We start from the raw sequence: 17,033 nt of genomic DNA, 5'->3' as shown, positions 1-17,033 counted from the left end.
ACAGAGATAAGGAAAGGAACTGCACTCTCCTTTCCCCATCTGCAGTGCAGGGGTCCCCAAGATCCGGCTCAGAAGAGAGATCCCCTGTATGTTAAACCTGTGTTTGTAATACGCCTTGCAGGAGAGATGTGCATGACAAGAATACCTTGTCAAGTGCATCTAAGTGGTTAAAGGGACATGAAGCCCAGATTTCATGTGTCAGATAGAGCAAACTGTTTTACACAACTTTCCAAGTTACTTCTATGGGCTTATTTGCTTTGTTCTTTTGGTATCCTTTGTTGAAAAGCATACCTAGGTAGGCTCAGGAGTTAGGAGCTAGCTTATTATTGGTGGCTGCACATATGTCTCTTGTCATTGGCTTAACATTTGCTCGGCTAGCTCCCAGTAGTGCATTGCTGCTCCTTCAATGAAAAATTCAATCACAAGAATGAAGCAACATTGACAATAGAAGTAAATTGGAAAGTTGTTTAAAATGTTCTTAAAAAAAAAGAGAAGAAGGTCCTGAAATCCAAAAAAGATAAAAAATAGGCTTTATTCACAAATGTTTAAAAGTTACAACATGGAGCACACAAAAGTATGTATGGTTTTACGCGTTTCGGCTGTTGCCATACTCATAAACCTCTAAAATGGTCTGTTCTGTCTGTAGGTTTGAATTTCATGTCCTTTAACAGCCATGATTTCTCCATTTCATTATCTGAAAAGAGGCAGTTTGCAGCATACATCAAATAAACAACAATATGAAACCTTCATTGTAACTTTATTCTTTCGCTTTGCAGAATGCATGACAACATGTCCACGATGGTGTACCTTAAGGAAGACAAGTTGGAGAAACTCACCCAAGATGAGATTATTTCTAAAACCAAGCAGGTGATCCAGGGACTGGAGGCTTTGAAAAATGAGCACAATTCAATCCTACAAAGCCTACTGGAAACCCTAAAGTGCTTAAAGAAAGATGACGAGAGCAATTTGGTGGAGGAAAAGTCCAGCATGATCCGCAAATCTCTGGAAATGCTGGAGCTTGGCCTAAGTGAGGCACAGGTAATGAACATTGATACTTTATGGGAGGACTCTGATGAGTGAGATACAGGTAATGAATACTGAGACTTTATGGGAGGAGTCTGATGAGTGAGACACATGTAATGAATACTGAGACTTTATGGGAGGAGTCTGATGAGTGAGACACATGTAATGAATACTGAGACTTTATGGGAGGAGTCTGATGAATGTGAGACACAGGTAATGAATACTGAGACTTTATGGGAGGAGTCTGATGAATGTGAGATACAGGTAATGAATACTGAGACTTTATGGGAGGAGTCTGATGAGTGAGACACAGGTAATGAATACTGAGACTTTATGGGAGGAGTCTGATGAATGTGAGACACAGGTAATGAATACTGAGACTTTATGGGAGGAGTCTGATGAATGTGAGACACAGGTAATGAATACTGAGACTTTATGGGAGGGGTCTGATGAGTGAGACACAGGTATTGAATACTGAGACTTTATGGGAGGGGTCTGGTGAGTAAAGCACAGGTAATGAATACTGAGACTTTATGGGAGGGGTCTGATGAGTGAGACAAAGGTAAGGAATACTGAGACTTTATGGGAGGGGTCTGATGAGTGAGACACAGGTAATGAATACTGAGACTTTATGGGAGGGGTCTGATGAGTGAGACACAGGTAATGAATACTGAGACTTTATGGGAGGAGTCTGATTGATGAGACACAGGTAATGAATACTGAGACTTTATGGGAGGGGGGTCTGTCTGACAATGTAATACAATGATACATAATGCAAAAACATTTATTTTGTGTTCATATTATCTGCAATAAAGTGCTTAACTGCCAATAATACATTATACAAACATCAAAAAAATGACAATTTTCTCTTTATTAATCAAATTTTTTTTAGTGACATGCTGTATAATATTGACTTTATATATTTCTCAGCTCAAAGTACTTTATTGTCTAAGAATTCACTGGGGTCACAGGCATACGCAAAATAAATGTGACTAGGTTGTCCGAAAGTAAAACATTTGTAGCCACTATAAGTTTAAACTGATTTCTCTTGTAAGGTGTATCCAGTCCACGGGTTCATCCATTACTTGTGGGATATTCTCCTTCCCAACAGGAAGTTACAAAGAGGACACCCACAGCAGAGCTGTCTATATAGCTCCTCCCCTAACCCCCACCTCCAGTCATTCTCTTTGCAACTCTCGACAAGATAGGAAGTATAAAGAGATATGTGGTGATTTAGACTCTTCAATCAAGAGTTTGTTATTTTTAAGCGGTACCGGCGTTATACTGTTTTACTCTCAGGCAGAAATTAGAAGAAGAGTTCTGCCTGGAGGTTGATGATCTTAGCCGTTTGTAACTAAGGTCCATTGCTGTTCTCACACATAACTGAAGAGTATGGGAAAGACTTCAGTTGGGGGAACGGTCTGCAGATTACCTGCTTTGAGGTATGTTCAGTACTTTTATTTCTAGAGAAAGAAATAAGTTCTAGAAAATGCTGACAGATCCTTGTGTATATTGAGGTAAGCTAGATGCAGTGATTTTACAACGGCTGGGATCATGCTTACAAAGTGGGGTAATACTCATATTAATTAGTGACAAAACGTTTACATGTTTCACAAATGGGACACTTTTTTCTCTGAGGGTGATAAGTCTTTAGTTGGGGCCTAGTTTTCCACATGGCATAGTCAAATACTCCTAGGAGTATTTCTTTAAGGCCCCTCTGACATCGAGTGCATGGTGGGAGGGGCCTATTTTCACGCTTTAGTTGCGCAGTTTCCTTCAGGCTGAGACATCCAGCTTCCCTAGAGGAGTCCTCTTGCATCTGAGGACCACTATAGAGGGCTTATTTCTTCCCTAATCGTATTTGAGGGCAGGTAGGAGCCACAGCAGAGCTGTGGAAAGGTGCTTAACTGTCTTTTAAGTGGGTGCAATGTTGCTTTAGTCCCTTACTCACACTGTAAAAGTTTCGAAGTCTTTACTGCATTTTAAAACTGTTTTGCAGTTTAAGTGTTGGTTTTTTTCTCTTAAAGGCACAGTACCGTTTTTGTTTAATTGCTGTTTCACATTTATTAAAGTGTTTTCCAAGCTTGCTGGTGTCATTGCTAGTCTGTTAAACGTGTCTGACATAGAGGAAACTCCTTGTTCAATATGTTTAGAAGCCATTGTGGAACCCCCTCTTAGAATGTGTACCAAATGTACTGAAGTATCTATAAACTATAAAGACCATATTATGGCTTTTAAAGATTTATCACCAGAGAATTCTCAGACTGAAAAAAGGGAGGTTATGCCATCTAGCTCTCCCCATGTGTCAGAACCTATAACTCCCGCCCAAGTGACGCCAAGTACTTCTAGCGCGTCTAATTCTTTTACCTTACAGGACATGGCGGCAGTTATGACTTCTACCCTCACAGAGGTATTGTCCAAACTGCCAGGGTTACAAGGAAAGCGAGACAGCTCTGGGGCTAGAACAAATACAGAGCTTTCTGACGCTTTAATAACTGTGTCCGATATACCCTCGCTAGGCTCCGAAGCCGGTGACATTTCAGATTCAGGGAAGGCTTTACTTCAGTCCGATTCTGAAATGACAGCTTTTAAATTTAAGCTCGAACACCTCCGCTTATTGCTCAGGGAGGTTTTAGCGACTCTGGATGACTGTGACCCCATTGTAGTTCCAGAGAAATTGTGTAAAATGGACAAATACTTTGCAGTGCCTGTTTACACTGATGTTTTCCCAGTCCCTAAGAGGTTTTCGGAAATTATTACTAAGGAATAGGATAGACCAGGTGTGCCGTTCTCTCCCCCTCCTGCCTTTAAAAAGATGTTTCCCATAGATGTCGCCATACGGGACTCGTGGCAGACGGTCCCTAAGGTGGAGGGAGCTGTTTCTACCCTAGCTAAGTGTACAACTATCCCTGTCGAGGACAGTTGTGATTTCCTAGATCCTATGGATAAAAAATTGGAGGGTCTCCTTAAGAAATTTTTTATTCATTAAGGTTTTATTCTCCAGCCTCTTGCATGCATTGCTCCAGTTACTGCTGCAGCGGCTTTTTGGTTCGAGTCTCTTGAGGAGGCTCTACAGGTGGAGACCCCGTTAGATGATATGTTAGATAGGATTAAAGCTCTTAAATTAGCTAATTCCTTTATTTCTGATGCCGTTTTTCATTTAACCAAGCTAACGGCTAAGAATTCAGGTTTTGCCATTCTGGCACGTAGGGCTCTATGGCTTAAGTCCTGGTCAGCAGACGTTACTTCAAAGTCTAAGCTTCTTAACATCCCCTTCAAAGGACAGACCCTATTCGGGCCTGGCCTGAAGGAGATCATCTCTGACATTACTGGAGGAAAAGGTCACGCCCTTCCTCAGGATTGGTCCAATAAATTAAGGACCAAACAGAATAATTTTCGTTCCTTTCGAAACTTCAAGGGTGGCGCAGTTTCGGCTTCCTCTAATGCAAAACAAGAGGGAAATTTCGCCCAGTCTAATCCAGTCTGGAGACCTAACCAGACTTGGAACAAAGGGAAGCAGGCCAAAAAGCCTGCTGCTGCCTCTAGGACAGCATGAAGGGGTAGCCCCCGATCCGGGACCGGATCTTGTCGGGGCAGACTTTCTCTCTTCGCCCAGGCTTGGGCAAGAGACGTCCAGGATCCCTGGGCACTAGAGATTGTATCTTCTGGAATTCAAAGGTTCATCTCTCACAAGGGAAGATTTCATCTCTCACAATTTTCTGCAAACCAGATAAAAAGAGAGGCATTCTTACGTTGCGTTCAAGACCTACTGGTTATGGAAGTGATCCACCCAGTTCCAAGAGAGGAACAGGGGCAGGGTTTCTATTGAAACCTGTTTATAGTTCCCAAAAAAGAGGGAACTTTCAGACCAATCTTGGATCTCAAGATCCTAAACAAATTTCTCAGGGTCCCATCCTTCAAGATGTAGACAATCCAAACCATCCTCCCTATGATCCAGGAGGGTCAATATATGACTACCGTGGACTTAAAGGATGCTTATCTCCACATTCCGATTCACAGAGAGCATCATCAGTTTCTCAGGTTCGCCTTCCTAGACAGGCATTACCAGTTTGTGGCTCTTCCCTTCGGGTTAGCCACGGCGCCAAGAGTCTTTACGAAGGTTCTAGGGGTCCTTCTGGTGGTCCTAAGGCCGCGGGGCATAGCGGTGGCTCCTTACCTAGACGCCATTCTGATTCAGGCGTCGACTTTTGAAATCGCCAAGTCCCATACGGACATTGTTCTGGCATTTCTGAGGTCTCACGGGTGGAAAGTGAACAGAGAAAAGAGTTCTCTTTCTCCTCTCTCACAAGAGTTTCCTTCCTAGGAACTCTGATAGATTAAGTAGAAATGAAAATTTTTCTGACGGAGGTCAGGATATTAAAGCTTCTAACTTCCTGCCGTGTTCTTCATTCCACTTCTCGGCCGTCAGTGGCTCAGTGTATGGAAATGATCGGCCTAATGGTAGCAGCAATGGACATAGTTCCGTTTGCCCGCCTACATCTCCGACCACTGCAACTTTGCATGCTCAATCAGTGGAATGGGGACTAAACAGATTTGTCTCCTCTGTTAAATCTGGATCAAGAGACCAGGGATTCTCTTCTCTGGTGGTTATTTTGGGTCCATCTCTCCAGGGGAATGAGTTTCCGCAGGCCAGGGTGGACTATAGTGACTACAGATGCCAGCCTTCTGAAGGCTCAGGGTCCGTGGACTCAGGAGGAAGCCCTCCTTCCGATAAACATTCTGGAACTCAGAGCGATATTCAATGCTCTTCAGGCTTGGCCTCAGCTAGCTGCGGTCAGATTCATCAGATTTCAGTCGGACAATATCACGACTGTAGCCTATATCAACCATCAGGGGGGAACAAGGAGTCCCCTGGCAATGATGGAGGTTTCCAAGATAATTCTATGGGCAGAGGTTCACTCTTGCTATCTCTCAGCTATCCATATCCCAGGAGTAGAGAACTGGGAGGCGGATTTTCTAAGTCGGCAGACTTTTCATCCGGGGGAGTGGGAACTCCATCCGGAGGTATTTGCCCAGCTGATTCAACTATGGGGCAAACCAGAAGTGGATCTGATGGCGTCTCGTCAGAACGCCAAGCTTCCTTGTTACGGGTCCAGGTCAAGGGATCCCCAGGCAGCACTGATAGATGCTCTAGCAGTGCCCTGGTCCTTCAGCCTGGCTTATGTGTTCCCACCATTTCCTCTCCTCCCTCGTCTGATTGCCAAGATCAAGCAGGAGAGAGCTTCGGTGATTTTGATAGCACCTGCGTGGCAACGCAGGACTTGGTATGCAGATCTGGTGGACATGTCATCCTTTCCACCATGGACTCTGCTGCTGAGGCAGGACCTTCTACTCCAAGGTCCATTCAAACATCCAAATCTAATTTCTCTGTGGCTGACTGCTTGGAGATTGAACGCTTGATTTTATCAAAACGTGGTTTCTCCAAGTCGGTTATTGATACCTTGATTCAGGCTCGAAAGCCTGTCACCAGGAAAATCTATCATAAGATATGTTGTAAACATCTTCATTGGTGTGAATCCAAGGGTTACTCATGGAGTAAGGTCAGGATTCCTAGGATTTTATCTTTTCTCCTTTCTCCAAGAAGGATTGGAAAAGGGATTATCAGCTAGTTCCTTAAAGGGACAGATCTCTGCTCTGTCTATTCTTTTGCACAAGCGTCTGGCAGATGTTCCAGACGTTCAGGCGTTTTGTCAGGCTTTTAGTTAGGATCAAGCCTGTGTTTAAACCTGTTGCTCTGCCATGGAGTTTAAATTTAGTTCTTCAAGGGGTTCCGTTTGAAACTCTGCATTCCATAGATATCAAGCTTTTATCTTGGAAAGTTCTGTTCTTAGTAGCTATCTCTTCGGCTCGAAGAGTTTCTGAGCTATCTGCCTTACAGTGTGATTCCCCTTATCTGATCTTCCATGCAGGTAGTTTTGCGTACCAAACCTGGGTTTCTTCCTAAGGTAGTGTCTAATAAGAATATCAATCAGGAAATTGTTGTTCTGTCACTGTGTCCTAATCCTTCTTCAAAGAAGGAACGTCTGTTACACAATTTTGACGTGGTTCGTGCTTTAAAGTTTTATTTACAAGCTACTAAGGATTTTCGTCAAACATCGGCATTGTTTGTTGGGTACTCTGGGAGGAGGAGAGGCCCAAAGGCTTCGGCAACTTCTCTTTCTTTTTGGCTGAGAAGCATAATCCGGTTAGCTTATGAGACTGCAGGCCAGCAGCCTCCTGAAAGAATTCTACTCATTCTACTAGAGCGGTAGCTTCCACTTGGGCTTTTAAACATGAGGCCTCTGTTGAACAGATTTGTAAGGCGGCGACTTGGTCTTCGTTTCATACTTTTTCTAAATTCTACAAATTTGATACTTTTTGCTTCCTCGGAGGCTATTTTTGGGAGAAAGGTCTTGCAGGAAGTGGTGCCTTCCGTTTAAGTTCCTGCCTTGTCCCTCCCTTCATCCGTGTCCTAAAGCTTTGGTATTGGTATCCCACAAGTAATGGATGAACCCGTGGACTGGATACACCTTACAAGAGAAAACAAAATTTATGCTTACCTGATAAATTTCTTTCTCTTGTGGTGTATCCAGTCCACGGCACGCCCTGTCACTTTAAGGCAGGTGTTTTTATTTTTAAAACTACAGTCACCACTGCACCCTATAGTTTCTCCTTTTTCTTACTTGTCTTCGGTCGAATGACTGGAGGTGGGGGTTAGGGGAGGAGCTATATAGACAGCTCTGCTGTGGGTGTCCTCTTTGCAACTTCCTGTTGGGAAGGAGAATATCCCACAAGTAATGGATGAACCCGTGGACTGGATACACCACAAGAGAGAGAAATTTATCAGGTAAGCATGAATTTTGTTTTCTTTCCTAAGATACGGTGAGTCAGCGGAATCAAAAATTACTGTTGGAAATATTAGTCCTGGCCAGCAGGAGGAGGCACAGAGCACCACAGCAAATCTTCTGTCAACTTCCCTTCCCACAATCCCCAGTCATTCTCTTTGCCTTTGGTGCAAGGAGGAGGTGAAGTTTTGGTGTCTGAAGATTATTTAACTTCTATCAAGATTTTATTATTTTGAAAGCCAGAGTAGGTTTGCTCTGAGCTTTCCTCTTAAGATTGGTTCTAGCTGTACTCCATGTTAGCCTTTTCAGTAGGGCAGTGGTGGCTTTAAGCTGTTAGGAACTTGTAAGGTGGGCCTTGCTTCTTTTTCCTAACATATTTGCTGCCCATGGTATAGAAAGTCAGAGTAGGTTTACTGTTTCTTTTTTCTACGGGCCTCTATGAGGAGCGGCATCCTCTAATACCTAGTAAGCTGTCCTCCTGCCGGACGGCTAGATGCCCTGTCCTAAAGTTTTATTTTTCTTAAAGTGACAGCACACATTTTAATCATAATGATATTTGTTCCTTTTGTAACTTTAAATTTTATAGAAATATGTTTGAAAGCCTCATGTCCCTCAGGATGATGCTGTTTAGGCATTGCCACAGCTTCTACTCTAACGTCCCAAGCCTTAATTTCTACACATATAGTGCCCTGCGTTTCCTCTCAATCTCCTGGAGGAGTTTAATTGCATACGGATTTTGATGCACAGGTATCTTCTGCGGTATCTGCAGCATTTTCTGTTCACTTTCCTATGTTAAGGGAACATGCAAGAGGAAGTCTCAGATAGTAGGTGTCTGTCCTATCTATGGCTGCACAGGTTGCCCTTCCTTATAAGCCTGATGAGGAGGATGTGTTGGTAGCTCTGGGGGCGAAATCTCAGATTTGGATAGTATAATTCCTTCATCTGATTCTGAAGTTGTATTCTTCAGATTTAAGCCTATTCACCTTTGTGTATTGTTAAAGGAGGTTTGGCTTTCCTGGGCGACTTCGATACGTCTGTCGTTGTCAACCTTAAGTAATCTAGTTAACTTAATAGTTACTTCAATGTTCCTTCCTCTGTGAAAGTGTTTTCTGTTCCTGACCGTGCAACAGGGATTATTGCACAGGAATGGGAGAAGCCAGGGATTCCTATTTCCCTGCCTCCTGTCTTTTAAAAGGATCTTTCCTGTCACTGAATGCATTAAAGATTCAGGTGCACGGTGCCTAGAGTAGAAGGGGCCTTCTACACTGGCTAAGAGTTCTACTACCCCTTTGGAGGATAGATGCTCTTTTAAAAAGCTGGTGGTTTATTTGAAGATCAATGACAACCTGCAGTTTGTATTGCCCCAGTGTCAAGTGTGGCATTTTATTGGTACGGCGTCTTGTCTGATTCAGTTTTGGTAGAGAATCCTTTAGAGGAGTTCCAAGACAGCATTAAGGCTCTCAAGGTAGCCAATTCCTTTATTTCTGAGAATCTTGGTCAGTGGATGTTCCTCTAAGTCCAAGCTTATGGAGCTCCCTACAAGGGTAGGGAGACCTTGTTTGGACCTGGTCTGGCAGATATAACTTCTGATATCTCGGGTTGAAAAGTGTTTTTCCTATCACAACATAAGTAAGACAGACCTATAGGACGTCAGAGTATTTTTCATGCCTTTCGTAGTTTCAAAGGAAATCTTCCTATTCCAAGCAGGAAACAGTCCAAGTCTCCTTGGACAACCTAGCAGTCCTGGATCTAGGGAAAGCAATCGAAAAAATCTGCAGCTCAGTCTAACTCAGCATGTAGGGTTTGTCCCTGATCAGGAAAGCCCTCTGGTGGCTTGGTGTAAAGTAACTGAGATACAGCATGAGAGACCAGAGTTCAAGACCCCATAGGGGCTTGACAGGTGGCTATTAGGGACAGACTTTTATCTGTTTTATCAAACCTGGATACTAGATGTCCCAGATTGGAGCTGTGGACATAGTATCTCAGTGTTACCTATAGAATTATCTGCAGTCCGGGTAAAGAGAGACTTTCCTGTTATGTATTCAGGATTTTTCCTCCCTGGGAGTGATAGTTCTAGTTCCTGTATAGGAACAGGGCTTAAGATTCTATTTAAATCTTTTCGTGATTCCCAAAGAAAAAGGGAACTTTTCGACTTATTTTAGACCTTAAGTGTCTCAACAATTCTTCTCAGGATACCATCCTTCAAAATGGAAACCAATGACGACCATAGACCTGAAGGATGCTTACTTTCATATCCCTATTCACAGGGATTATCATAAGATTCCTGTGTTCCTCTTTTCTAGACAAACATTTTCAGTTTGTGGTTGTGACGCCCTTCTTGGACGACTTATTGGTTCAGGCGTCATCTTTCAACAAGCTGAGATCTTGTTGTCTTTTTACATTCCCTCGGGTGGAATGGGAATCTGGAAGAGAGTTCTCTTGTTCTAACTACAAGTGTAGTATTTTAGGGACCATATTGGTTTCCTATTTATTAAAGTTTTTTTTTCTGACAGAGTTCCAAGAATCTAAATTCTTCCCTCTGACCTCTCTCTGCTTTTCTCTTTTCTCGTTTCCATTGAGGACTCTACTGTTATACATGCTCTGCCAATGGAATGGGGTCCTCTCAGATCTGTCTTAGAGATAGATCTAGAAGCAGTCTGTTACTCTTTAGAGGCGCAAGGACTATGGACTCGAGAGGAGTCTGCTCTCCTCATAAACTTCTGGGGTTGGGGGCAATTTTCAAGGTTCTTATAGATCGACTTCAGTTGTTCTTAGCCCAGTTTATCTGGTTCCAGTCGGACAATATCACCTCAGTGGCTTACTTCAACAACCAGGGAGGGACTCAGAGATCCTTAGCCATGAAGGAGGTGGCTCTGATTGTTCAGTGAGCAGAAGCTCACATTTGCTGTCTATCTGCCATCTATAGAAACATAGAATTTGACGGTAGATAAGAACCAAAAAGTCCCATCAAGTCTACCCATATTGCCTTATGCATGTCCCAGGCATTTTTAAATTCCTTTACTGTCTTTGTGTTTACCACCTCAAATGGAAGTTTATTATTTCTTCAGGCGGCAGAGCAGCAACATTCACTGGCTACTGGCAATATTATCTGGACCCACAGACCAGACTTATTTACTTTTATTTTTGGTAAAGCCCTTGAAACCTCTTCCTCTGTAAAAAGAAAAGTACTACTCACATTATTTACAGTAACATCCCTTAAAAGAATCTCACTATCTTTACCGTCTGTTGTAAAGACTGAACAAAAGTAATCATTTAAACAGTTTGCTATTTGTTTAACTTCTTCCACTACTCTGTCATCATTCTTGAGTCTAACTATCCCTCAGTTTCTCTCTTTTCAGTTGTCGATTCCAGGAGTGGACAACTGGGAAGCGGAATTCCTGAGCAGACATACTTTTTATTCTGAAGTGGGAACTCCATCAGGAGGTGTTCTCTTCTTAACCCTCAAATGGGGGGTGCAGGAGTTAGATCTGATGGCGTTTTGGCAGAATACCAAGCTTTCAAGGTCAAGAGATCCACAGGCCACTCTGATAGATGCTCTGGTGGTCTCTTGGGATTTCAGGCTGGCATACCTGTTTCCTCCGTTTGCTCTCCTCCCACGAGTCATTGCTCTTATCAAAGAAGAGAGAGCGTCGGTGATTCTAATAGCCCTGCGTGGCCTAGCAGGTTCTGGTATGCAGTCCTAGTGGAGATGTCATCTCTCCCACCTTGGAGACTGCCTCTGAGAAAGGACCTTCTGATTCAGTGTCCCTTTCTTCATCCAAATCTCGTTTCTTGGAAGCTCTCTGGAGATTGAATGCTTAGTTCTGTCTAAGCGTGGTTCAGGATTCCTAGAATTTTGTCTTTTCTCCAGGAAGGTCTGGAGAAGGGTTTGTAAGTTAGTACCCTGAATGGTCAGTTTTCTGCATTATCTATTTTGCTACATAAGCGTTTGGCGGACGTGCCAGAAGTGCAATCCTTTTGCCAGGCCTTGGTCGGAATCAGGCCTGTCTGTTGCTCCTTGGAGCCTTAACCTTGTTTTAAGGTTCTGCAGCAGGTTTCGTTTGAGCCATTGAATTCCATAGATATTATGTTATCTTGGAAGGTTCTGTTTCTTATTGCTATCTCTTCTGCTCGGAGAGTCTCTGAACTCTCAGCTTTGCAGTGTGATTCGCCCTATCTTATTTTTCATGCCGATTAGGTGGTACTTCGAACTACGTTAGGTTTTCTTCCTAAAGTGGTTTCGGATAGAATTATTAGTCAGGATATTGTTCTTCCTTCACTATGTCCTAATCCTTCTTCTCATAAGGAACATTTGTCGCACAACCTGGATGTTGTGCGTGCTCTTAAATTCTATCTACAGGCGACTAAGGATTTTCGCCATTCTTCTGCTCTGTTTCTCTGGGAAACGTAAAGGTCAGAAAGCTGCTGCGCTCTCTCTCTCTCTCTCTCTCTCTCTCTCTCTCTCTCTCTCTCTCTCTCTCTCTCTCTCTCTCTATCTATCTCTCTATCTCTCTCTCTCTATCTCTTCCCTCTATCTCTCTTTCTTCCCTCCTATCTCTCTCTCTTTCTTCCCTCCTATCTCTCTCTCTTTCTTCTTTCTTCTTTCTCTCTTTCTCTCTTTCTCTCTTTCTCTCTTTCTCTCTTTCTCTCTTTCTCTCTTTTTCTCTTTCTCTCTTTCTCTCTTTTTCTCTTTCTCTCTTTCTCTTTCTCTTTCTCTCTCTCTCTCTCTCTCTCTCTCTCTCTTTCTTCTCTCTCTCTCTCTCTTTCTTCTCTCTCTCTCTCTCTCTCTCTCTCTCTCTCTCTCTCTCTCTCTCTCTCTCTCTCTCTCTCTCTCTCTCTCTCTCTCTCTCTCTCTCTCTCTCTCTCTCTCTTTCTTCTCTCTCTTCTCTCTCTCTCTCTTTCTTCTCTCTCTCTCTCTCTCTTTCTTCTCTCTCTCTCTCTCTCTTTCTTCTCTCTCTCTCTCTCTTTCTTCTCTCTCTCTCTCTCTTTCTTCTCTCTCTCTCTCTCTCTTTCTTCTCTCTCTCTCTCTCTCTTTCTTCTCTCTCTCTCTCTCTTTCTTCCCTCTCTTTCTTCCCTCTATCTCTCCCTCATGATTCTGTGGACTCACCGTATCTTAGGAAAGAAAACCAAATGTATGCTTACCTGATAAATGTATTTATTTCTGGATACGGTGAGTCCACGGCCCGCCCTTTATTTTAAGACCGTTATTTTTAACTTATAACCTCAGGCACCTCTACACCTTGTTATTTCCTTTTTCTCCATTTTCCTGGGAAGGGAAGTGACATATAGCAGCTTTGCTGTGGTGCTCTTTGCCTCCTCCTGCTGGCCAGTAGTGATATTTCCAACAGTAATTGATGATTCCGTGGACTCATCGTATCTGGAAATAAATAAATTTATCAGGTAAGCATACATTTTTTTTTTTTGTAGCCCTTTGTGTAGTATAATAAGTGCCATTGTGACAACCCCATTGGTCATAGACTGACTGAGATTATCTGTCTGATTTCTACTTAACACTAATTAAATATTGACTTTTAATGTTAGTATTATTTGGGTGTCGCAGGTAATGATGGCGTTGTCAAACCATTTGAATGCTGTGGAGTCAGAGAAGCAGAAACTGCGAGCACAGGTTCGTCGGCTTTGCCAGGAAAACCAGTGGTTACGTGATGAGCTGGCCAATACCCAGCAGAAGCTGCAGAGGAGTGAGCAGTCTGTGGCGCAGTTGGAGGAAGAAAAGAAACATCTAGAGTTCATGAATCAGCTGAAAAAATATGACGACGATATTTCTCCATCCGTATGTAGCTTAACATAAGCCTTACATGAATACATTTTTTTTATTTGTACGGATGTTTGTATCTCAGTCCCATATTAACTGATTACTGCATCCAGTTTTACTTCTCTTTTTTTGTTTTTTGAGTCAGAAGTAACAGCATGGCTAAAATATCCATCTTTATTCAGGAGTAGAGCAAAATATACAACGTTTCGGGCTACAAGCCCTTAATCATGCAATATCTGTTTTTGAAAAGCCCTTAGCAAACAGTAGCATCTTTGGCAATTAAAGAGCCCTGTTTAAGCTGTATTGTCCCCTTCCAAACAAATTTCTTATATGCTTGTAGTGCACTCATTGTTAGCTCAAGTATTTGTAATTTAATATTTAGTTTTCTCCTGTTAAGTGTGGTCAGTCCACGGGTCATCATTACTTCTGGGATATTATCTCCTCCCCTACAGGAAGTGCAAGAGGATTCACCCAGCAGAGCTGCTATATAGCTCCTCCCCTCTACGTCACCTCCAGTCATTCTCTTGCACCCAACGAATAGATAGGATGTGTGAGAGGACTGTGGTGATTTAATTAGTTTATTACCTTCAATCAAAAGTTTGTTATTTTATAATAGCACCGGAGTGTGTTATTCATTCTCTGGTAGAATTTGAAGAAGAATCTACCTGAGTTTTTTTCTATGATTTTAGCCGGAGTAGTTAAGATCATATTGCTGTTTCTCGGCCATCTGAGGAGAGGTAAACTTCAGATCAGGGGACAGCGGGCAGATTAATCTGCAAAGAGGTATGTAGCAATTTGTTATTTTCTGACATGGAATTGATGAGAAAATCCTGCCATACCGTTATAATGTAAACTCAGCCTTAAATGCAGTAGATGTAGCTGGTATCAGGCTGTCATGTATGTATATTTTACACTTCAGTATTCTGGGGGATGGTACTTCACTGGATTATACTGTATGCATAGACTTAACCTAATTTGCAGGGACTTGCAATAGGTTTTAAATAACAATTAATTTATTGAGGTTAAACGTTTTTTTGCTGGCATGTAAAAACGTTTATTTCTCTGAGGTACTGGGTGAAAAAATGTTTTGGGCACTATTTTCTCCACTTGGCAATAGTTTTGTTTAATTGAAAGCAGTTCACTGATCTCTCTCACTGTTATGTGTGAGGGGGAGGGGCCATTTTTGGCGCTTTTACTACGCATCAAAAAATCTCAGTCAGAGGTTCATTTTCTTCCTGCATGATCCGGTTCATCTTACAGAACTCAGGGATCTCCAAAGCCTTGTTTGAGGGAGGTAATCATCACAGCAGAGCTGTGAAGAGTGTAGTTTACTGTGATAAAAAACGTTTTTTTTTTGTGTATTTTTTTTCTGCTGCCAGGGTTAGTTATCCTTGCTAATGGGAACAATCCTTTGCTAAAATTGTTTATTTCTTACAAAGATTTGATGCTATAACTTAGTTATTTTCAACTGTCATAATTTTTTCTGTGCTTCTTATAAGCACAGTTCGTTTTCATATTATTGTAAATTACTTAAAAAGCATTTCCAAGTTGCTAGTTAATTGCTAGTGTGTTAAACATGTCTGATTCAGAGGAAGATACATGTGCTATATGTGCTAATGTCAAAGTGGAGCCCAATAGAAATTTATGTACTAACTGTATTGATGCTACTTTAAATAAGAGTCAATCTGTACAAATTGAACATTTCTCCAACATAGGTGTGTCCGGTCCACGGCGTCATCCTTACTTGTGGGATATTCTCTTCCCCAACAGGAAATGGCAAAGAGCCCAGCAAAGCTGGTCACATGAACCCTCCTAGGCTCCGCCTACCCCAGTCATTCTCTTTGCCGTTGTACAGGCAACATCTCCACGGAGATGGCTTAGAGTTTTTTAGTGTTTAACTGTAGTTTTTATTATTCAATCAAGAGTTTGTTATTTTAAAATAGTGCTGGTATGTACTATTTACTCTGAAACAGAAAAGAGATGAAGATTTCTGTTTGTAAGAGGAAAATGATTTTAGCAACCGTTACTAAAATCCATGGCTGTTCCACACAGGACTGTTGAGAGGAATTAACTTCAGTTGGGGGAACAGTGAGCAGACTTTTGCTGCTTGAGGTATGACACATTCTAACAAGACGATGTAATGCTGGAAGCTGTCATTTTCCCTATGGGATCCGGTAAGCCATTTTTATTACAGACAGTAAATAAGGGCTTCACAAGGGCTTATTAAGACTGTAGACATTTTCTGGGCTAAATCGATTCATATATACACATATTTAGCCTTGAGGAATCATTTAATCTGGGTATTTTTGTAAAATAATATCGGCAGGCACTGGTTTAGACACCTTATTCTCTAGGGGCTTTCCCTAATCATAGGCAGAGCCTCATTTTCGCGCCGGTATTGCGCACTTGTTTTTGAGAAGCATGACATGCAGTCGCATGTGTGAGGAGCTCTGATACATAGAAAAGACTTTCTGAAGGCGTCATTTGGTATCGTATTCCCCTTTGGGCTTGGTTGGGTCTCAGCAAAGCAGATACCAGGGACTGTAAAGGGGTTAAAGATAAAAACGGCTCCGGTTCCGTTATTTTAAGGGTTAAAGCTTCCAAATTTGGTGTGCAATACTTTTAAGGCTTTAAGACACTGTTTTAGATACTGAAGAGCATGAGGACGCTGATGATAATGGTTCTGATATGCCCCTACACCAGTCTGAGGGGGCCAGGGAGGTTTTGTCTGAGGGAGAAATTTCAGATTCAGGGAAAATTTCTCAACAAGCTGAACCCGATGTGATTACATTTAAATTTAAGTTGGAACATCTCCGCGCTCTGCTTAAGGAGGTGTTATCCACTCTGGATGATTGTGAGAATTTGATCATCCCAGAGAAACTATGTAAAATGGACAAGTTCCTAGAGGTCCCGGGGCCCCCAGAAGCTTTTCCTATACCCAAGCGGGTGGCGGACATTGTAAATAAAGAATGGGAAAGGCCCGGTATACCTTTCGTCCCTCCCCCCATATTTAAAAAATTGTTTCCTATGGTCGACCCCAGAAAGGACTTATGGCAGACAGTCCCCAAGGTCGAGGGGGCGGTTTCTACTTTAAACAAACGCACCACTATACCCATAGAAGATAGTTGTGCTTTCAAAGATCCTATGGATAAAAAATTAGAAGGTTTGCTTAAAAAGATGTTTGTTCAGCAAGGTTACCTTCTACAACCAATTTCATGCATTGTCCCTGTCACTACAGCCGCGTGTTTCTGGTTCGATGAGCTAGAAAAGGCGATCGATAGTGATTCTCCTCCTTATGAGGAGATTATGGACAGAATCCGTGCTCTCAAATTGGCTAATTCTTTCACCCTAGACGCCACTTTGCAATTGGCTAGGTTAGCGGCGAAAAATTC

The 17,033-nt window shown here is 42.3% G+C and overlaps 1 protein-coding gene across 6 annotated transcripts in view; it reads left to right on the top strand.

The window, feature by feature from the left end:
- KLC1 (kinesin light chain 1) overlaps positions 1 to 17,033 on the top strand; it is a 169,708-nt gene that overhangs the window by 53,150 nt on the left and 99,525 nt on the right. For all 6 annotated transcript variants that reach the window (XM_053697402.1, XM_053697401.1, XM_053697400.1 and 3 more), the window contains exons 2-3: positions 777 to 1,038; positions 13,429 to 13,659. In XM_053697402.1, the coding sequence (XP_053553377.1) occupies positions 777 to 1,038; positions 13,429 to 13,659 (493 nt within the window). The remainder of the gene's footprint in view (positions 1 to 776; positions 1,039 to 13,428; positions 13,660 to 17,033) is intronic.

Source organism: Bombina bombina, chromosome 1 (assembly GCF_027579735.1).
Source record: "Bombina bombina isolate aBomBom1 chromosome 1, aBomBom1.pri, whole genome shotgun sequence".
Taxonomy (NCBI): Eukaryota; Metazoa; Chordata; class Amphibia; order Anura; family Bombinatoridae; genus Bombina; species Bombina bombina.
This window is presented reverse-complemented; position numbering and strand designations above follow the sequence as displayed.